Source organism: Rana temporaria, chromosome 11 (assembly GCF_905171775.1).
Source record: "Rana temporaria chromosome 11, aRanTem1.1, whole genome shotgun sequence".
NCBI classification, from domain to species: Eukaryota; Metazoa; Chordata; class Amphibia; order Anura; family Ranidae; genus Rana; species Rana temporaria.
The window spans coordinates 56642878-56666280 of NC_053499.1; the positions used below are offsets into that span (position 1 = coordinate 56642878).

General features: G+C 47.0%; 1 protein-coding gene across 1 annotated transcript in view; it reads left to right on the top strand.

Annotated features, from left to right (window-relative positions):
• The first annotated feature begins 51 nt into the window (after nt 1-51).
• Nucleotides 52-23403, top strand: part of ZFPL1 (zinc finger protein like 1) — a 28941-nt gene continuing 5589 nt past the window's right edge. Inside the window, exons 1-6 of the mRNA XM_040328580.1 lie at nt 52-286; nt 19539-19654; nt 20659-20770; nt 21028-21221; nt 21504-21579; nt 21669-21836. Coding sequence (XP_040184514.1) covers nt 19553-19654; nt 20659-20770; nt 21028-21221; nt 21504-21579; nt 21669-21836 — 652 coding nt within the window. The 5' untranslated portion in view covers nt 52-286; nt 19539-19552. The remainder of the gene's footprint in view (nt 287-19538; nt 19655-20658; nt 20771-21027; nt 21222-21503; nt 21580-21668; nt 21837-23403) is intronic.

Consider the following 23403-nt stretch of genomic DNA (forward strand, 5'->3'; position numbering starts at 1 on the left):
GCGGAATGTGACACTGCATCGCCATGTTACGTGTGGCGGAAGTGAGGTGTAGGCGCTGCGCCGTACGCTTGTCACTGTCACTGTCACCCGGAAGAGACGTGGCAGACAGAAGTCAGGTAGAGGGAAAAAAAATTAGAGAAAAGTCAGCAGCTGTTTATGACGAGTCCTGTGAGGTGGAGGGGAGGTTAGAGGGGTCCTGGACTACAGCAGAGGCCGGATACTGGAAGAAGAAGGAGCAGGGGGAAGAGGCTGGGTGGTGGGGCGTGTCTGACCCTGGCAGGATAAGGTAAGATACATTGCAAATATCTGATACTGCTTCCTGCAAGAGATTGGCTTTGCTGTGTACATGAAAAGCCTGGAGACACCAGAGCTCTGTGATGATGGGCAGGGGGGAGGGGGCAGAGGAGATGACAGACATCACAGAGCTGTCACTGACATGATATGACCGCTGAAAGATTCCTCTATAAAAATGCATGCTTGGATCATCCAGCGTGCATGTTTATTCCAGTACCTATGTCGGGAGGAGCCCACCCCGCACACCTATGACGGGAGGAGCCCACCCCGCACACCTATGACGGGAGGAGCCCACCCCGCACACCAATGACACGAGGATCCCACCCCGCACACCTATGACGGGAGGATCCCACCCCGCACACCTATGACGGGAGGAGCCCACCCCGCACACCTATGACGGGAGGAGCCCACCCCGCACACCTATGACGGGAGGAGCCCACCCCGCACACCTATGACGGGAGGATCCCACCCCGCACACCTATGACGGGAGGAGCCCACCCCGCACACCTATGACGGGAGGATCCCACCCCGCACACCTATGACGGGAGGATCCCACCCCGCACACCTATGACGGGAGGAGCCCACCCCGCACACCTATGACGGGAGGAGCCCACCCCGCACACCTATGACGGGAGGAGCCCACCCCGCACACCTATGACGGGAGGATCCCACCCCGCACACCTATGACGGGAGGAGCCCACCCCGCACACCTATGACGGGAGGAGCCCACCCCGCACACCTATGACGGGAGGAGCCCACCCCGCACACCAATGACACGAGGATCCCACCCCGCACACCTATGACGGGAGGATCCCACCCCGCACACCTATGACGGGAGGATCCCACCCCGCACACCTATGACGGGAGGAGCCCACCCCGCACACCTATGACGGGAGGAGCCCACCCCGCACACCTATGACGGGAGGATCCCACCCCGCACACCTATGACGGGAGGATCCCACCCCGCACACCTATGACGGGAAGAGCCCACCCCGCACACCTATGACGGGAGGAGCCCACCCCGCACACCTATGACGGGAGGAGCCCACCCCGCACACCTATGACGGGAGGATCCCACCCCGCACACCTATGACGGGAGGATCCCACCCCGCACACCTATGACGGGAGGAGCCCACCCCGCACACCTATGACGTGAGGGTCCCACCCCGCACACCTATGACGGGAAGAGCCCACCCCGCACACCTATGACGGGAAGAGCCCACCCCGCACACCTATGACGGGAGGAGCCCACCCCGCACACGTATGACGGGAGGATCCCACCCCGCACACCTATGACGGGAGGAGCCCACCCCGCACACCTATGACGGGAGGATCCCACCCCGCACACCTATGACGGGAGGATCCCACCCCGCACACCTATGACGGGAGGATCCCACCCCGCACACCTATGACGGGAGGATCCCACCCCGCACACCTATGACGGGAGGATCCCACCCCGCACACCTATGACGGGAGGAGCCCACCCCGCACACCTATGACGGGAGGAGCACACCCCGCACACCTATGACGGGAGGAGCCCACCCCGCACACCTATGACGTGAGGAGCCCACCCCGCACACCTATGACGGGAGGAGCCCACCCCGCACACCTATGACGAGAGGAGCCCACCCCGCACACCTATGACGGGAGGAGCCCACCCCGCCAGGGCTGTGGAGTCGGTAGATAAATGTTCCGACTCCTCAGTTTTATGTACTTCCGACTCCGACTCCTCTGTATTAATATGCAAATGTATTTTATACATTCCTTGAGGGAAAGAAACGCAACCTACCACAGGACTACTGGCTGGGAAGCCAACAGTCTACTGTATTGCACAGTTTAAGCAAAAGACAAACACAATGAAAACAAAGTTTTATAAAAAAAAAAATATTAATCAATCAAGTGGCTGGATAGTAGCAGCAGGCATAAACATCAGGAACAGGATCTTTACCAGTTCAAAAATACAAACCACATTATTTGGTTGTTTTAGAACAAAAACAAAGCTTATCTATAATGAACCAAAAACAAAATCTGTAAAACCTAGAAATGGTTTATATTAATCTTGAAATGTAGTTATAGGCTTAGCAAATGCAAATCAATTCAATGTAGAGTTCTAAGGAAGAGAATTGCCTCTGCCAGATCCTCTTTCATAGAGGCTCTTAAGTCAGACTTTATTATTTTTAGGGCTGAAAATAATCTTTCGACACTGACTTGGGTGGGTGGCATTGCAGTAACTATTCTGGCCACATCACTAACGATCTCTGGATAAACAAGGATGGCTTCTTCAACAGTAAGGCCCCATACACACGATAGAATTTATCCGCGAATACGGTCCAGCGGACCGTTTCCGCGGATAAATCCTCTCGAGGATTTCGGTGGATTTTCATGCGATGGAGTGTACACACCATCGCATTGAAATCCGCGCCGAAATCCTCTGGCGATGACGTGTCGCGCCGTCGCCGCGATTATGATGCGGCGACGTGCGCATTGCTGTCATATAAGGAATTCCACGCATGCGTCGAATCATTACGACGCATGCGGGGGATCCCTTCGGACGGATGGATCCGGTGAGTCTGTACAGACCAGCGGATCCATCCGTTGGGATGGACTCCAGCAGATGGATATGTTCTGCATGTCAGCAAATATTCGATCTGCTGGAATCCATCCCAGGGGAGATATATCCGCGAAAACAGATCCGCTGGCGTGTACACACCATAGGATCTATCCGCTGAAACCCATCTGCTGGGATTTATCTGCGGATGGATTCTATGATGTGTACGGGGCCTAAGTTTTGATGAGCGATCATACTTTTCAACTTCTTTTAGTGCTTTATAAAACTCATGTTGGAATTTTTCTATTTGGACACTTACTGGTTCTCTAACGCTTATGCGACGTCTCTTTCCTTTAGCAACTTCCATTTTGTCTAAGAAGGAATCATAGTGTAATTCTTCATTTGAAGAAGATGATCCGGAGTTACCACTATTGCTTAAAAGAACTTCATCCCTGCATGCATTGGTCTTTATTCTTACAGTAGAGAAGTCATTAATTATAACTTTTTGTGAATTGGGACATTTAAACTTGCTTTTTTTTTTTATTCCAATCTAAATTTAGTAGGAGTCGGAGTCGGTGCATTGTTTGCCGACTCCGACTCCAGGTACCCAAAATTTCCTCCGACTCCTCGACTCCGACTCCACAGACCTGCACCCCGCACACATATGTCGGGAGGAGCCCACCCTGCACACCTATGGCCTGATGGGTTATTACCGATCCTCCTGAGATCAGCTGGGGGTATAGTGTGCTCCGCTGTTAGCCATAGACATCAATAACCCTGACCTGGCCAATCAGAATCTACATAAAGCAGTATTAAACTCAGAAAATAAATGGCCCTCTTCAGGTATAAGTCATATTGTACTAGAATGTACCACTTACTAGCAGACCTACCTGACATAATGTGCCCTCCAGCTCTACACTGTCACTGATACTGCGGGTCCCTGGTGCATTCATCTTCACCTCGGCTTCTATCAGGGTTCCTTATCCCCAACCACTTGAATGGCTGGGCCGTGCTGGAGAACGTGAGTCACATCATCGCACCAGAGATCGGGTATCGATAATATATGTTGAGCTGAGCTGCGCATGTGTGGCTCAGTGTACATTACAGCTGACTGACAGGGGGAAGCATTTAAGACAGACCAATGGGATCTTTTCAGTCATAAAAGCCCTATCTATTGGGGGGGGGGGGTTTAATATCACAATATCACTGTAAAGTTTGTCTTGCCATAGTACACAATACCATCTGACTGTACATTCTCCTTTAGGGTCACTATACACATTAGAATTTTAAAGTGGTTGTAAACCTCAGACATGAAATACAAACAGCATATCCTTCTATAGTGTGTACTTGTCTCAATTAAAATAACAAATTGTCATTGATGTCTGCTGCTTTGTTGCTCTGCTATCAGCACAAATCCCTTCTGACAAGTGTTCCTGACACCAAGAGAAAAAAGGTGATGGGGAGGGACCTCCAGCAGATTGACAGCCTCAGCTCTGTTCCTGTGTGCTGTGTGGATGGGGTGTGTCCTTTTCCTACAATCCGCTCTCAGACCTTTCCTCACTGGGTGTAATTTCAGCTCTTCACCCCTTTTTTTCTGACAGCTCAGACAAGTTATATAAATTCAGCACGTTGAACAAATGTAAAGAAGAGAAGACCGCAGATGAACAAGTACAACTTATGTAGGAGGTTTTGTTTCACCTTTGTGTATCCCCTGAGGCCAGTCAGATTACTGGGTATGTGAGGGTTTACAGCCACTTTAAGTCTGCCAAATCTATGTAATATAAGGTCCTACCTAATGAATCCATGTAATTTATATACAGTCAGGCCCTTCCACTACATAGTTGTTGATGGATCTAAAGAAGATTGTACCCTGTGATAAGCTTGAGGCTGCATTCACACCTGAGCGTTTTGTCGCCTGAAGCGCGACGCTCAAATACGCTAGAGGGGAAAAAATACATTATTCCCTATCGAGATGGTTTACATCTGCACGCCAATACGCCTGACGCCGAACGACTGAAGCTCAAACAAGTTCCGGACCCTTTTTTATCGGGCGGTTTGGTCGTTTTTGAGCGTTTCCATTTCCCATAGAAAGTAATGGAAACGCTCGATTCAAGCAACTTACTTGACAACGCGTTTCGTCGCTTTAATCAATAGAACATTTCACCCAGGCAGAAGATTAAAAAAAATCTACCAACATAGCAACAAGTGATGAAAAGATGATAATTTTTCCTATTGGCTAAAATAAAAAACATCAAAGTACAAAAACGTCGGACGACGCTGTATGCAAATAAGCATGAATACGCGCAACAAAATGCCAGAAAAAACAACCGAACGACCGACGCTCAGGTGTGAATGCAGCCTTAGATTCACCAAAACCTTATATGAGGACAAACCCAAGCATTACCTTCAATTTGTATTCAGTCAGGAGGCCCTTGTACTTCATAATTGATGGCAGATCTAAAGGAGGTTGTACAATGCATAGTCACCTTAAAGGAGAAGTCCAGCCTGAGCTTTTTAGGCTGGGCTTCTCCTCTGAGTCACAGGAGTGCAATTCGTTTTGCACTCCTGTGACCCGTTTTCAGCGGAGATTGGTCTGAAGTCCGCTCTCCGCTGACGTCACTGCAATCGGTCCAGGCACCGCATCTTCCCAACTTCCCAAGTCTGGATCCGCCAGCTGCCTTGATTGATGGCAGTCTCGGCGAGCCCACGAGACGCTCGGACGGCCACTTCCCGCCCCTCCACAGCTCAGCGCTCCAATGAGCGTGGAGGAGCAGAGCAGGAGAGATGCTGACTGACAGTCAGTTTCTCTTTCTACTCAGGGAGCCGAGAGAACCGAGCCACCGGCGGTGTTTGGTGGGTCGGTTCTCAGTGCAGAGACGCTGGGGGACAGAAGCCGTATTGGTCTGATGCTCCATCCACTGAGGTAAGTATGATTAGAACAAAAAATAAAAAAAACATACTTCTTTTAAAGAGATCTTGTCAGCAACTTAAAAAATGCAGGTAAAGGCCATGAAAAATCAAGTACTTCAAATGACAGCTCTGAGTCTGATGGGGCTGATGATATTGCATGCAAGATGGCGGCACCCAGCAGTAGTCTCAGGGCTGTTTGAGAGGCCTTTACAAGGAAATGGCATCTAAATAATGTAAAGAATATCTTGTCTTATGGGAGATGTTTGAAATGAATGATCTGGTGACGGGCAGTTGACCATCCCCTGTCTGTGGGTGTGGCATGGGCATTGTTGTTTGGCAGTGCTCTGTGGTTATACCTCTCTTCTGGCACCTTTGGAATTGGTATAAAGCAATGACAGCTGTGCCCATGGATTGCATGCATTCTGCTTTGTTCAGCTCAGTCCATGATCTTAGAGCAGCGGTTTCCAAACTGTGACCCGCAGGCTGCATGCAGACATTTTCCTGCCTTTATCTGGCCTTTGGAGCACAATTCCTCCCACTGATGCCAGTGATGGAGTATAATTCCTCCCACTGATGCCAGCGATGGAGTATAATTTCTCCCACTGATACCAGTGATGGAGTATAATTCCTCCCACTGATACCAGTGATGGAGTATAATTCCTCCCACTGATACCAGTGATGGAGTATCATTCCTCCCACTGATACCAGTGATGGAGTATCATTCCTCCCACTGATACCAGTGATGGAGTATCATTCCTCCCACTGATACCAGTGATGGAGTATCATTCCTCCCACTGATACCAGTGATGGAGTATCATTCCTCCCACTGATACCAGTGATGGAGTATCATTCCTCCCACTGATACCAGTGATGGAGTATCATTCCTCCCACTGATACCAGTGATGGAGTATCATTCCTCCCACTGATACCAGTGATGGAGTATCATTCCTCCCACTGATACCAGTGATGGAGTATCATTCCTCCCACTGATACCAGTGATGGAGTATCATTCCTCCCACTGATACCAGTGATGGAGTATCATTCCTCCCACTGATACCAGTGATGGAGTATCATTCCTCCCACTGATACCAGTGATGGAGTATCATTCCTCCCACTGATACCAGTGATGGAGTATCATTCCTCCCACTGATACCAGTGATGGAGTATCATTCCTCCCACTGATACCAGTGATGGAGTATCATTCCTCCCACTGATACCAGTGATGGAGTATCATTCCTCCCACTGATACCAGTGATGGAGTATCATTCCTCCCACTGATACCAGTGATGGAGTATCATTCCTCCCACTGATACCAGTGATGGAGTATCATTCCTCCCACTGATACCAGTGATGGAGTATCATTCCTCCCACTGATACCAGTGATGGAGTATCATTCCTCCCACTGATACCAGTGATGGAGTATCATTCCTCCCACTGATACCAGTGATGGAGTATCATTCCTCCCACTGATACCAGTGACGGAGTATCATTCCTCCCACTGATACCAGTGACGGAGTATCATTTCTCCCACTGATACCAGCGACGGAGTATCATTCCTCCCACTGATACCAGCGACGGAGTATAATTCCTCCCACTGATACCAGCGACGGAGTATCATTCCTCCCACTGATGCCAGCGACGGAGTATCATTCCTCCCACTGATGCCAGCGACGGAGTATCATTCCTCCCACTGATGCCAGCGACGGAGTATCATTCCTCCCACTGATGCCAGCGACGGAGTATCATTCCTCCCACTGATGCCAGCGACGGAGTATAATTCCTCCCACTGATGCCAGCGATGGAGTATAATTCCTCCCACTGATGCCAGCGATGGAGTATAATTCCTCCCACTGATGCCAGCGATGGAGTATAATTCCTCCCACTGATGCCAGCGATGGAGTATAATTCCTCCCACTGATGCCAGCGATGGAGTATAATTCCTCCCACTGATGCCAGCGATGGAGTATAATTCCTCCCACTGATGCCAGCGATGGAGTATAATTCCTCCCACTGATGCCAGCGATGGAGTATAATTCCTCCCACTGATGCCAGCGATGGAGTATAATTCCTCCCACTGATGCCAGCGATGGAGTATAATTCCTCCCACTGATGCCAGTGATGGAGTATAATTCCTCCCACTGATGCCAGTGATGGAGTATAATTCCTCCCACTGATACCAGTGATGGAGTATAATTCCTCCCACTGATACCAGTGATGGAGTATAATTCCTCCCACTGATACCAGTGATGGAGTATAATTTCTCCCACTGATACCAGTGATGGAGTATAATTTCTCTCCCACCGATGACAACAATAGGGCGTGACTCCTCCCATTGATACCAACAATGAGGCACACTTTGTGGTTCCTTTATTTTCACCTGGTAATCCAGCCAGTAAGTCTGTTATTTTTTTTTTAATCTTCCTTTAACAGACCAAGCTGCCCAGACAAAGTAGTAGTTAGAGGGATGAGAAACTTGAGCATGCTGGACATTTTTTGTGGTTTCAGTAAGGCATAATGGAGTCTATGGCAAAGTGCAGCTAACCAGCACAAGAGCCACGGGTACACTGGGCCGCACTGTGGAAGAAGTGCCCCAGGTCAGTGTGAAAGTGCCCCTCGTTTCAGGGAACTTCACTCCTGTAACCTCTTGGCACACAGTGTTTGGTTGTTTGACTGATTCAGCACAGCACCACCCACCCATAACCAAAATATCTACCCTTGTAATAATGCTGAGTATTCCAAACTCCATTTTTTTTAATAGGATATAAAATTTCAAATTAAGCTTATAAATAAATCAAATCGGCCTAGTTTTATATAGTATTCATCTATATTTACCTGCATATATGTAGGTAACTCCCCAGTAACTCAGAGGTGTGCCTATGAACTGTGTTGAATCATACCTGAGGCTGGTCACACTAGTCGATCAAGGTTTTGTAGTTGAATGAAACATTTGCTGTTTAACTGTATATTTTAAAGTGATTGTAAAGTCTCGTTTTTATTTTAGTTAAAAATAACAATCATGTTATACTTGCCTTCTCTGTGCAGTTGGTTTTGCACAGAGCAGCCAGGATCCTCCTCTTCTCGGTTATCTCTTTGGTGCTCCTGGCCCCTCCCTCCTGTTGAGTGCCCCCACAGCAAGCGGCTTGCTATGGGGACACCCGAGCCACAGTTCCCTGTGTCCATTCAGCTACAGAGCCGCAGCCTGTCCCCTTTCTCTCATTGGCTGAATGACTTTAAATGACAGCAGCGGGAGCCAATGGCGCTGCTCTGCTGTCTCAGCCAATGAGGAGGGGAGTCCCGGGCATCCGAGAAACTCCTGCAATATAAATGTTTTTTTTCTTTGTCTGAATTTCTCACTTCCTGTTCCTCCTCAGTAAGCTGTTCTGGCCGACTAACCCCTAGCCAGAACGGCTCAGGTGATGGGGGCAAGTTTACAGGAAGTGAGAAATTCAGACAAAGAAAAAAAACATTTAGAAGGGAAATGGAAGGAAAAGGTAAGTGAACCAACAATGCACTAGCCTAAGGGAATCTATTTCGAAAATAGAACCTTTACAACCCCTTTAATATAAAGAGAGGGTGATGCCCAGATGGTCTGGAACATATTTTTTGTTTAAAGAAGTCCAGTCAAAGCTCGTTTGTCTGGGCCTCTCCTAAGGATCACTGGAGTGCAGTTTGTTTTGCACACCTGTGACCCGTTTTTAGCAGATGGCGGGCTGAAGTCCGCCATCTGCTGACGTCACAGATATCAGTCCAGGCACTGCGTCATTGCGACAGTAACGTCTGGATCCGCCAGGTGCCTGGACGGACACCCGTCTCTACCTTGCTGAGAGCCTGAGATGGCCGGTCGGCCCCCTCCACAGCTCAGCGCTCCAATAAGCATGGAGGGAGATGAGCATTGCTGCATCCACCTAGGTAAGTATAAATGGGGAAAAAAGAAACCCATACTTTTTTTTTAAAGCTGAACTCCAGTCAATTATATTCCTCATTCTCCCTAGAAGCTCTAATGACTGGCAGACCAAGGCTCCATTCTCACATGTTGTGGCCGGGGTTCACAGCATTGGGACCAGTGCGTCCATGTTCACCAATTTTCGGTACAAATCAGGTCTGAATTTTTGTCTGAATTCACACCTGAATTGGACCAGAAGACACACAGGACCTTTTCCAAATACAGATGATGGCCGCCCCGGAGATGTGTGAACTGGCGCCATTAAGAGCCAATTATACTCTCCTGTCATGTGAATTTGGTGAGAGGAAACCCGCATCCAAATCTTACATTTGTGAATGGAGTCTAAGTGCTTATTTTATGTATGTGACATAATAGCTGGCTGTCAAACTACAGCTTACACAATCATCCATGATACTGATGGGCCCAATGGAGTGTTTTTGATAGAGATTGAGGCCGGGTTCACACTGGTACGACAAACACTCCGACATTGGGAGCTTATATCACATGATGTGTGAAAATTTAATGATTCCCTATGGGAGCCGTCTTAACTGGTCCGACTTTGAAAATGCTCCCTGTACTACTTTGGTCATACTTCATCCCATTGAATACAATTGAAGTCGGATCAAAGTAGGATCCTGGCCCTATACATCCGACTTGTGACATCCGACATGGTGAGTAAAGCAGTAGTAAAGGGAATTTGTCACATAGGGATTGTTTTAATTGGTCAAATGACAAGTCGTACGATCTCAAAGTTGGAGCAAAATCTCATCTTGTTAGTTAAAGTCGAATGGAAGTAGGACAGATGTTGCAGGGCAAAGTAGGATGACGGTTGTACAGCGGTCGTGTCGTACCAGTGCGACACCAGCCATTGGCATTGGAGGAGTGTACAACCCTTTACATCTCCCAATCAAAAGAGGAAAAGAAGGGCATCCTGAGCTGAGGTTGGGAATGTCCAGATTACGCAACAATGACACAGGGCCGGGAATGGAGCTGGTCATTTAGTTCTATCTGTCACCAGAGAGAACCCAATGATAGGAAATAATGAAGGACCATCTGCTTAAAGCCCCTAAAAAGCTTCTGTTCATGCAGGTTAGAGGCAATTTTACACACATACAAACTGGTTTTCCAATATGAATACAGATCAGGGGCGTTGCTAGGTGGCAAAAAGACCAGGGGCTTCAGCCTGAAGTCCAAGGCCGGGAACCGGGGGGGGGGGGGGGGGCGACGGTTTGTATGTGACGCAGGCTTTTTTTTTTTGGCTAGCACGTGACCTACCTACACTGACCTACCTGACATACACTGACCTACTTACACTGACCTACCTGACATACACTGACATTTACATACACATTATTACACTTTCTGACGGTTCTGACCTACCTCAGCTCAGCGGTGTCACAGCAGCAGGCAGTCATTCCGTCAGAGAGCCGATGAGGAGAGCCGCCTGCGGCCCACCGAGCAGGGATGTGGAACCGGCGCGGCGGCTGTATTGTAATTCCCACCTTCTGGAGCCAGTGCAGCACCTATGATGGACGTCACATGTCCTGCGGTCACGGCATTGGACCAGTGGGACGCCCATCATAGGCGTTGCGCAGGCTCCAGAAGGCGGGACCTGCTATGGGACTCGGCGGCACTCAGGATCAAAATAGGTATAAAAAAAGATTCTTTCCCTAGGGAAAAAAACACTGCGCGAACACGTGAATAAATATATATTAACCTAATTAAAGAAGCCGCCAGTACCTATTACTCAAGATACCCAAAGTAAAAAAGACATAAAATACAAAAAAGGTACAGTGCTAAAAATATTGAGTGATAATAACCAAATAAGTGAAAAATGGTGACAAATTCAAAAAACTCAGGATCAGATCGATCCCGGCGCTCGGCGGCTCGAGGCTAATAATGCAGTCCTGCCACCGTGAGACTCTGGGCTTTACGGGGTCACATTCGGGGCTTCAGCCACGGCTAGCCACCCCCTCCCGACGCCCCTGATACAGATACTCTCATATTTATTTTAAGCCTAGAGTTTAGTGCTTTTATCATACTGAACTGCACTGCAACTTGATGTGTATGCATTTTTGCAATTATTTTAAATGATGAGTGTATATGCACAGCACACAAACACACACATATCCAAAACACACAGTGCTGGTTCCCATGCTTTTCAGTTAGTCTTGGCTGACATGTAAATTACTTTTATTATTCTTTGTAGGATTGATTTAAAACATTGTATAACGTTTTTTTTTTTTTTTTTTTTTTTTTTTTTCATTTTGGATAGAGTAAGGGAGAGTAACCTCTGTCAGATATTTTTATCACCATCTGTGCCCTATTGTAAAGATTTTCCTTCACTTCCTATCCCATAGCCAAACAGGAAGTGAGAGAAAATCCTTTCAAATTTAGAGAATTCCTTGTGGACCCCGAGATCACCCATTGGAAGATTTCCCCTCTATTACTTTTCTGGGGACAACCCAAAATGTGTGTTTTTTCTTTTACTTTCAATAATAATGGTAAACAGGACAAATAGAGAGGGTGAATCTCCCTAATGGGGGCACAGGCCGCAATAAAAACTGTCAAGCATTCTAATATCTCTGCACGCTATCCAAAACTAAAAATATAAAACAATCGCCTTTATTTGTACTTTAAAGGTGTTGTAAAGGTGCAATTTTTTCCCCCTAAATAGCTTCCTTTACCTTAGTGCAGTCCTCCTTCACTTACCTCATCCTTCCATTTCTTTATCGTTACATCACGGGACACAGAGCGGCATTCATTACTATATGGGTTATATGGAGTACCTTCAGGTGTAGACACTGGCAATCTTCAAACAGGAAATGCCCCTCCCTATATAACCCCCTCCCATAGGAGGAGTACCTCAGTTTTTACGCCAGTGTCTTAGGTGTTAGTCATGGTTTAGCTTGCCTCCGCATCCTTGGGATTAGGTGAGCTACCGGTTCTGTCCAAAAAAGCCTGCGCGCTAAAGTGGTCAGTAACCGGACCCCAAACCCTTGGGGTATAGCCCATAATGCTTTCTTTTTAAGAGAGCTGGACCCTGGGCCCAGAACTTAGAAACCTTTGGGGCGCCTAATGTTTTCTGTTTGCCAGGGTGCTGTATGGGCCCAGGACAGTGGATCCTTCATGGAAGAAGAAGGTTCCCAGGGCCTGAAGGTCTAGACATCCCCACGGAGATGGGGGAAGATTGGACCTCTTGCTTGGCAAAGTCCTGCGGCATGGAGCAGGTAAGTAAGGGGAAAAACCTGCGGGGCTTGGCTCTTAGCAAGTTTTTTCTGGGAGGTCACAGGGGACATGCCTAAGGGTTATGCATTGCATCTGGCAAACCAGTCACATATCATGAAGATAGGATGGCTCTATATGTTATAGTTCCCCATAAAAAGTGACCTCCCTGGTAGTGTTGTAAAAGCTGTGAGTGGGGCCTTTTATGTACAAGTGTATGTGTGTGTCAGAGAGCTATGCTTACCTGCAAGCCTCCAGGCGATGCTCTATCCAGTCCTCTCCCTCATGCCTGCAAGGCAGGCAAAACGCTGACCTCCTCGTGTGTTCACAGGCCTGCGGCTGCAGGAACAGAGAGGCCCTTCCTCCCAACCCCCCCCCCCCCCCGTCGCGGGCGCGCGCGCGGTGCGCGTGCACGTGTTATAGACGCATTTGGCGCCGTTTTAGCTGGGGGGGAAGGGCGGGTCAGTGGTTTAAAGGAAGGGGCGGCCCTTCCTTAGATGCCACAGCTCATTCATTTCTCTGGCTTAAGGGAGGAAGGACTGGAGGGAAGCACGGGGCGCTGAGGACACACAGTGGCCAGAAAGAATACTACAGTCTTCAGAAGATTGTGGTTTAGCCTAGGAATAGGCTGGTTTTCTTTTCCATCTCATAGTCTTTTCTTTGGCAATACTACTCAGGGGGATAGAATGTTTTTTCTTGCCTAGATTGAAAAAAAAAAAAAAAAAAAGAAGAAAAGTTTTTCTTTGAAAAAAAAAAAAAAAAAGTGTCATCTAGGGTAGAGGAAACATTTTTTATTCCCCAAACAGGTGTTTGGGCATTTAACTATTATAAGTCCCAGGTACCAATAAGTAGCAGGTGTACCTCGGTATTGTACCATGGCATCAAGATCAGAGGGTACAAAAGGTGGGGATTCCCCCGCAGAGTCTGAGGTCTCGGATAGAGCTATGCCGCTGCTTTCCCCACAGGGAGCCGTTGGGCCATCGGGGTCTGGGGCTAGAGCTGACGCGAGTCAACCCAACCCTAAGGTGGTCACGGAAGAGGTGTTACTCGCCTCTTTAAATGAGATGCGGAGAAGCATGGGAGAAATGATAGCCGCAGCCATGCGGGGTAGTAAGCGGAATAGATCTCCGTCACCCGTGCGCGGACCCTCGGAAGAGGAGGTCCTTTCCTCTGGGGAATTGGACGACCTCTTGGACAGAGACCAAGTAGGTTCAGGGATCGAAGATCCGGATACAGAGGAGTCTGGGGCAGTCTCCCTGAGGGAGAGCTGGTGGATTCAGGGCTTGACGGACTTGGTCCATAAGGCATTCAACCTGCCTGTACCAGATCTCCAGGTATCGACGGTTTCAGCTTTGGGCTCACTGAGGGCGCCTCAAAGCAGGGCTGTGTTTCCGATCCATCCTCTCTTAGAGGGAGTCTTGTTCCAAGAGTGGAACAAACCAGACAAGGTTTTCTTTCCACCTAAGAAATTTTCTGTCTTATATCCTATGGAAGAAAAGTTTTCCAAGAAATGGGCTTCTCCTGCAGTAGACGCAGCCATCTCATGTGTTAACAAATCGTTAACATGTCCTGTAGAAAACGTACAGGTTTTCAAAGATCCAGTTGATAGACGCTTGGAAGCCCTACTTAAGAACTCCTTCACTTCTGCAGGGGCAGTAGTACAGCCAGCCGTGGCTGCGATTGGAGTCGCTCAGGCTTTATCGGATCAATTTAAACAAAGGCTTGAACTTATTCCTGCCGAGCAGGCAGAAGAATTTTCGGATGTCCCTAAAGCCATATGTTTTACGGTAGACGCAATCAAGGATTCTATCCAACAAGCGTCACGTTTATCATTATCCCTTATCCATATGAGAAGACTCTTATGGTTAAAAAGCTGGGAGGCTGAGCCCCCATGCAAGAAGCTCCTGGCAGGGTTTCCCTTCCATGGAGGACGGCTCTTCGGAGAGGACTTAGATAAATACATTCAGACCATTTCAAACGGCAAGAGTACTCTCTTGCCAACTAAGAAGAGGGTTCAGGGGCCTGCGTTTAAACGACAGTCCTCCCCTGGGCAGGGGCCCTCTAATGCCAAGCAGTATCGACGGCCTCCTGCAAGAACAAACTTCGGCTTCAACAGCAGATCAAGAGGACAGGCTGTTAGGGGCAAGAGGCAGTGGTTTCGCAAGCCGGCAAAACCAGCCCCCAAGTCTACCTCATGAAGGGGCGCCCCCACCCACGAAGGTGGGGGGAAGGCTGCGACTCTTTTCGGAGATTTGGGAAGCCAGCATTCCCGACGAGTGGGTATGGTCTTCCGTGGCCACAGGCTACAAGCTAGAATTCCTAAGGTTTCCTCCTCCTCATTTCCAGGAGTCGAGGATTCCAAACGATCTGGAGAAAGGAGCCGCATTAAAGTCGGCTCTAGATCATCTACTTTCCCAGGAAGTGATAGTGGAGGTACCAGTCCTGGAACAGGGGCTGGGTTTCTACTCCAACCTATTCATCATCCCAAAGCCCAATGGAGATGTCAGGCCAATTTTGGACCTAAAGATGGTAAATGCATACTTAAAAATCCGCTCATTTCGGATGGAATCCGTGCGGTCAGCAGCTGCCACACTCCAAAAGGACGACTTCATGGCGTCCATAGACATAAAGGATGCCTACCTTCATGTTCCAATTTATCAGCCACATCAAAGATATCTACGCTTTATGGTGGCTTCGCGTCATTTCCAATTCGTGACACTTCCCTTCGGGTTGGCTACGGCCCCCCGGGTGTTCACGAAGGTTCTAGCTCCAATCCTAGCCAAGCTAAGGATCCAAGGGGTCACGATCCTAGCATACCTGGACGACCTCCTAGTCATAGACCACTCGTCTCCCGGCTTGGAACGAGCAGTGGCCCTCACGGTCCAATACCTCGAGAGGTTCGGCTGGGTCCTAAATCGAGAGAAGTCAGCATTCCAGCCCACAAGGCAGTTGGAATATCTCGGCATGAGATTAGACACAGAACAACAAGGGGTGTTCCTACCTCTGAGGAAGGTCAAAGCCATCAAGGAATTAATCCTACTGGTTCTAAGCAAGAAAGAACCGACTATTCGCCTATGTATGAGATTACTAGGCAAGATGGTGGCTACTTTCGAGGCGGTGCCATACGCCCAGAGCCACACTCGCATCCTGCAGGCAGCCATCCTGTCAGCATGGAGCAGAAGGCCACAGGCCTTGGATATCCCATTGCCTCTCTCATCAAGAGTCCGACAAAGTCTGTGTTGGTGGTTAGACCCTCAGAATCTACTGAAGGGGAGGTCTTTCAGCCCAGTGGCTTGGAAGATAGTGACCACAGACGCCAGCCTGACGGGCTGGGGAGCGATTGTGGATGGTTCCACTCGCCAAGGTATTTGGACAAAGCCAGAGAAGCTTTTACCCATCAACATCTTGGAGCTCAGAGCTGTTCGACTAGCCCTCAGGGCTTGGACGTCGAAATTGCAGGGGCTCCCGGTGAGAATTCAATCAGACAATGCCACGGCAGTGGCATACATAAATCACCAAGGGGGGACCAGGAGTCAGGCCACTCAGAGAGAAGTGAGCTTGATTCTCCTATGGGCAGAGGCTCATGTGCCCTGCATATCGGCAATATTCATTCCCGGAGTGGACAACTTTCAGGCGGACTTCTTAAGCCGCCAGACTCTATGGCCGGGGGAATGGTCTCTGCATCCACAAGTCTTTCAAGCACTCTGCCAAAGATGGGGAGTGCCGGACGTGGATATCATGGCATCGAGACTCAACAAGAAACTAGACAGGTTCATGTCCCGCTCAAGGGATCCGATGGCCTGCGGAACCGATGCGTTGGTTTGCCCTTGGCATCAGTTCAAACTTCTTTATGCGTTTCCCCCGCTCCAGTTACTACCCCGCCTGCTGCGCAGGATCCGGGTGGAGCACATACCAGTCATCCTGGTAGCTCCAGCATGGCCCAGAAGGGCATGGTACTCACTAATCTTAAGGATGGTAGTGGGAGACCCTTGGACTCTTCCTCTACGGCCAGACCTGCTATCGCAAGGTCCGATCCTCCACCCTGCCTTACGGCATCTAAATTTGACGGCCTGGAAGCTGAATCCCTGATTCTCAGGGGTAGAGGTCTGTCTCAGAAAGTAATCTCTACCCTAATCAGAGCCAGGAAACCGGTCTCTAGGGTGATTTATTACAGGGTCTGGAAGGCCTATGTAGGCTGGTGTGAGTCCAAGCGATGGCTTTCTCGCAAATTTACCATCGATAGAGTATTAAGTTTTCTCCAGCTAGGAGTGGATAAAGGATTGGCATTAAGCACAATCAAAGGACAGATTTCTGCTCTGTCAGTGTGGTTTCAGCGGCCGCTGGCCACCCACTCGCTGGTTAAGACCTTCCTTCAAGGGGTCTTACGTATTAGACCTCCAGTTAAATCCCCGCTTTGTCCGTGGGATTTAAATCTTGTTCTGTCAAGTTTACAGAAACAACCGTTTGAGCCGTTGGCTGATATTCCTTTGGTTCTACTGACAAGGAAGTTAGTATTTTTGGTTGCCATAGTTTCCGCAAGAAGAGTTTCGGAGCTGGCAGCCTTATCCTGTAAGGAACCATATCTTGTTTTTCATAAGGACAGGGTCGATTCTCCGCCCTCATCCTTCCTTCCTTCCGAAGGTCATATCCAGTTTTCATTTGAACCAGGATTTGGTATTACCATCCTTCTTCCCTAAACCTACTTCCAGAAAGGAAGGGTTGCTGCATACCTTGGATATTGTCAGGGCCATGAAGGCCTATCTTAAAGCTACAAAGAAGATCCGGAAGACAGATGTGCTGTTCATTCTACCGGATGGGCCCAAGAAGGGGCAGGCAGCTGCAAAGTCCACCATTTCTAGGTGGATTAAGCAATTAATCACTCAGGCCTACGGCTTGAAAGGGTTGCCTCCTCCAGTATCATTAAAGGCTCATTCTACTAGAGCCATGGGCGCCTCCTGGGCAGCACACCACCAGATCTCTATGGCTCAAGTTTGCAAGGCGGCAACCTGGTCTTCTGTCCACACGTTTACAAAATTCTACAAGTTGGACGTAAGAAGGAATACTGATACTGCCTTCGGGCAGGCAGTGCTGCAGGCTGCAGTTTGAGACCCTCGGATTCCGGGGGCTCCTCTTTTTTTGAGTTAAATTTAAAATTTAAGATTATTTTTCTCAAATAAGTTGGATTTATTATGATTTGAGTATATCTCTAAATTAAATCCTTTTGTCTTGGAGATGTTCTCCCTCCCCTCATTGTAAGCATTGCTTTGGGACATCCCATATAGTAATGAATGCCGCTCTGTGTCCCGTGATGTAACGATAAAGAAAAAGAGATTTTTAATACAGCTTACCTGTAAAATCTTTTTCTTGGAGTACATCACGGGACACAGAGCTCCCACCCCTCTTTTGAGGACCATTTTGGGAGGCATACTGCTTGCTACAAAACTGAGGTACTCCTCCTATGGGAGGGGGTTATATAGGGAGGGGCATTTCCTGTTTGAAGATTGCCAGTGTCTACACCTGAAGGTACTCCATATAACCCATATAGTAATGAATGCCGCTCTGTGTCCCGTGATGTACTCCAAGAAAAAGATTTTACAGGTAAGCTGTATTAAAAATCTCTTTTTTGCTTTTAAATGTCCTTATTTCTTCCGAGAAATCCTCACTTCCTGTTCTTCTGTCTGTAACTACACACAGTAATGCGAGGCTTTCTGCCTGGTGTGGAGTGTCGTGCTCGCCCCCTCCCTTGGACTACAGGAGAGTCAGGACGCTCTCTACGTTGCAGATAGAGAAAGGAGCTGTGTGTTAGTGGGCGTCCTGACTCTCCTGTAGTCCAAGGGAGGGGGCGAGCACATCACTCGATACCAGGGAAAAAGCCTCACATTACTGTGTGGAGTTACAGACAGAAGAACAGGAAGTGAGGATTTCTCAGAAGAAATAAGGACATTTAAAAGCAAAATTGAAGGATGAGGTAAGTGAAGGAGGACTGCACTAAAGGTATAGGAAGCTATTTAGGATTTTTTTTTTTTTTTCACCATTACAACCCCTTTAAGCTTAGATAGGACTTTCTTCAAGTATTCTATCTGAATATGTATCTTTTCACATTCATGTGGTATTCGATTTGCAACTTTTTTTTGCAAATGAAAATGAGTTATAACTTTTTTTTCTGAATATGCCCAAAATTCACATAAATATAATTGTCATAAACCCCAGCCCAACCCGCAGGTTAAAATGGTCATGTGAAGAAGTGATTCACTTGCAGCATCAGGAACCAAGCTGACTGCTCCCTTTTAATGAGAGCTGTCGTCCTGAAAACCAGGAATAAAGGCAATAAGAGCTTATGGTGGGAGTAAGATTCCAGCAATAATGGGCTAAATACTTTAATAAACTCAGAAACATATACTGTACTGATGTTTATGATACAGAGAGACTAATGCAAGCCCCATCCTAGGTAAATCAGAGCCATGTTTGGATTACAAGCCAATACTTGGTGACCATTGGCTAGGATGACGCAGATTTCAGTTCTCAATGCTTTGGAACTGTTTGCAGTAGACATTTATCTAATGGATCTATGTATGCATATTCCTGACGCTCTAATGTGCTTGCTTCCCTTTTCTGCAGGTGTCTCTGCCATTATGGGTCTTTGCAAATGTCCCAAGAGGAAAGTTACAAATCTTTTTTGCTTTGAGCACCGGGTCAATGTTTGTGAACACTGTCTGGTAGCCAACCATGCCAAGGTAAGAGAGCACGATTAGTCTGCTAGTGGCATCTTGTTTTAGGCCATCCAAATGAATGACATAATTCATATACTATTGTGTTGGCTATGAATTCGGGCATCCAGTTTTTAATTCACACCTTTCATAGGGGAAATACAGTGTGTGAGCTGCCATCGCTGGGCTCCTTTTGAGAAGGCTGTTTTTTTTTTCTATTCCAAAATGGAAGAATCCTCTTTTTTCTTTATTAAAGCCCAAATCCAGGATAAAATTAAGTTACCTGGTGTCTGCAAGATACAGTATATGTTCATGAATACAAGCACTAGCTAAGGCAGGGATCCTCAAACTACGGCCCTCCAGCTGTTGCGGAACTACACATCCCATGAGGCATTGTAACACTCTGACATTCACAGACATGACTAGGCATGATGGGAATTGTAGTTCCTGAACAACTGGAGGGCCGTAGTTTGAAGACCCATGAGCTAAGGTGTCTGCTATTCATGACCGATGACAATTAAAGTGTTACTAAACTCACACCAGTAAAATCGGTCTGTATATGCAGTAACGCGCGCTTGTTGTACTCACTGTGGAACCCAAGGGGTTAATTCTCTGCATTGTGTAAAAATGCTGTTTGATCCTGTCTTCTTTAAACCTCCTCCTCCACAGTCCCCAAACCATCTCCTGATATATTTAGTCTTGGGGAAAGCTGCACATGCTCAGTTTGATGTATATTGCTAGAGGGTTTTTTTTTTTTTCTTGGGAGAGTGCATGTGATCAGCACAGGGCCAATCGGCATTGTCCATACAGAGGGTCGGGGGTCCTGCAGCCTCATAGGACAATTAGGTGATAATGAAAACTCCTCCTACAAGCTTTAACCAGACTGATAGCAGTCACAAGACTGCTATATACTGCTGAAAAAAGGTATTTTGCAAAGCATGGCCACAAACAAATCGTTTTTCCCTCTAAACACTTCTCTAAAATATGTGTGTGTTATATTTATATATATATATATATATATTTTTTTCTAGTGTATTGTTCAGTCATATCTACAGTGGCTTCAGGACAGCGATTACAACCCAAACTGTCGTCTTTGCAATACCCTGCTTTCATCCAAGGAGACTGTACGCCTTGTTTGTTATGGTATGAACCTTTCTATCTATGTTGCCAGAGAAGAATATCTTGTTTTTCTTGCTGTTGTGTTGTTGTTTATGTAGTGCCAAACAGTGCAGCGTTTTACCTTTTATGAAGAGAGACAATACAGTTACAAACACAATTCAATACAAGAGGGTTAGAGCAATCTAATAGAATTGAACAAATAAATATTTCACTGTTGTATAAACTTCATCATATCTGTGAATGTGCATATAAAGGCTGTTTTTTTACTTTACTTTAATCAGATCTATTTCACTGGTCCTGCCTAAATGATCTGGCCTCTCAGTTGCCGACAAACACAGCACCCGCAGGGTACCAATGCCCAAGCTGCCAGGGACCGATCTTTCCCCCCAACAATCTTGTCAGCCCAGTGGCCTCCACGCTGCGGGATAAACTCTCACTGGTCAACTGGGCTAGAGCAGGCCTTGGCCTTCCTATGGTAAGTCACAAGTTATGTATTGTTTGAGTTTCCAATTACTATCTCTGTTATGTTCGTATTGCATAGTACTTTATAGTGCTGCACACTTTTTATTTTACATTTTTCCTTCTCTTTTGTTCTCGGTAAATATTGTTATATTTGTATAAGAAACATGCATTGTGTAGCTATAGTAACCACTTTTCTCTATTGACTTTGATTTGGTAGAAAATGTTACACTCAATGTTATATGAAAAAGAAGCATGCCTTTATCACTGCCCTATGTCATACTTTTTTCTTTATTAGATTGAAGAGGCAGAGCCTGTAGATGAAATCTCCCAGCATGACGTCACAGATTACAGGGACTGGTCAGTTGTTAACTGTGAGTTTTTTTATTTACTTCCATTCCCCTACTTATATAAACTCACAGAAAGAGCCTAGAGTGTAACACTTGTTTCTGTTTCTCCTCAGCATCCTCTGATCACCTATCAGAAAGTCCAGAAATGGCACAGCAGACAGGGTATCTGTACAGCTCTGGCCCTACACCTATGCCACAGCATGGGTTGTCGGGAAGCACATCAAAAGACCATCCTGTCATTATTGGAGACACTGGAGGGGAGAGTGTTGCTATGAATGCAGGTAAGAGTGGTGCATGGAGCAGGATATAGGAGATCTAACCAGAGACATTTGAAAAGAACTTGCCACATTAAAAACATTATTTTAATAATTTATTATTATTAAAACCCTCACAAACCTGGAGTGTGCTCTCTGTAAAAAAAAAAACATAGATTGCTTTCCTTGCAGAACCCCTCACCTACTTCCTTGGATTCCGATTTCCCACCCCTGCGCACATATCTGTAGGGACCCGCCCTAAGTGGTGTCCATTACATAAGCTCCTTCCACAGAGTTCTTTGTAACAGCTTGTTACATTGATGAATAGATACAAACTTTTTGTTACATTGTTATTTGTTGCAGACGTTACAGCAGTACACAGGATTCTCTGATATGCTCATAGTTTCAGCTGCAACAAAGCTTTAGGTCCTGTTCACAATATCAATTTGTGGAAATGTGCATTTTTGTGAGGCACCACATTCTACCCCAACACACCTTTCCAACAGAGTTGCATGCCAGCGTATTAACATGCACTGTCAAAACCAGTGCATGTCTGATTTCTGGGCTGCTGAGATGCATGCTAGCACATTCAATTTGAATAGGCTGCTTAAGACAGGGCACATAAACATGTGAAGAAACGTTTCTGCTCTTACACACACATCTCAGGATTTAGGTTTGAGCCTATTTTTTATTGTCACTGTGATCAACTGAGAAAATCATAAAATGTGTATACAGCTGCTTTTGAGTCATTTTTGCATTATTTAAAAATAAAAAGAATAAATGGAAAAGAGAGAACATTTGAAGTCTCAAGAGTCAGTTTTCCCTAATCATCTTCCAGGACAGGCATATAAGAGATGATTGGTTCTTCCTTCCACAGGAAACACAAGCCAACAGAATAAAACCCCTCCCACCCCCTGGTCCCTTAGGTTAGTTTGTGATTTTTACCGTCCAGGAATAGTTTGAAACATTTGCTTTTTTCTGGTTCCTATTGGCCGTGGTCCTCTGGTTCCAGATTCACTGTGGCCTATTTGGAGATTTTGACTGGAAGGTTCCGTCTGTTGTTCAAGCAAATTTTGCCCATGCCAAGATCTTGACTCCTCACTTCTGCCTGGTGTAAAAACTGAGATTTCCCTCCCACCATTCGACTATTTTGTATTCTCTTTAAGTAAAGGCATAGGTTTAGGCCAAGCCCTTAGTACATTGAGGATCCAAGTTTTGGCTCTATCAGTCTTGGATAGGAAACTAGCCAAGGATCCTCTAATCCAGAGGTTTTAGATAGCTAGAGAGTATTGTACTCCAGTTTTTCATAAGGTTGTGCCCCCCTGGGACCATTCGAAATACTTAGTGGTCCAGGTAGAGTGCCATTGGAACCTCTGCAAGACCCAGGGCCGCTGATAGGGGGGACCACATGTCCTCCTGTAGGGGGCCCGGGCATACAGAGGGGCCCAAACAGCAGGGGGAATTAGTATGGTTTGGTGGAGGGGCAGTTACAGAAGGATGCCTTGTGCGCCCCCCCCCCCTGTGTGCCCCCCTGTCACTGTGAATATAAATATATTTTTTTTTTTTTATGTAAAACACAAATTAAAAAAGGGCT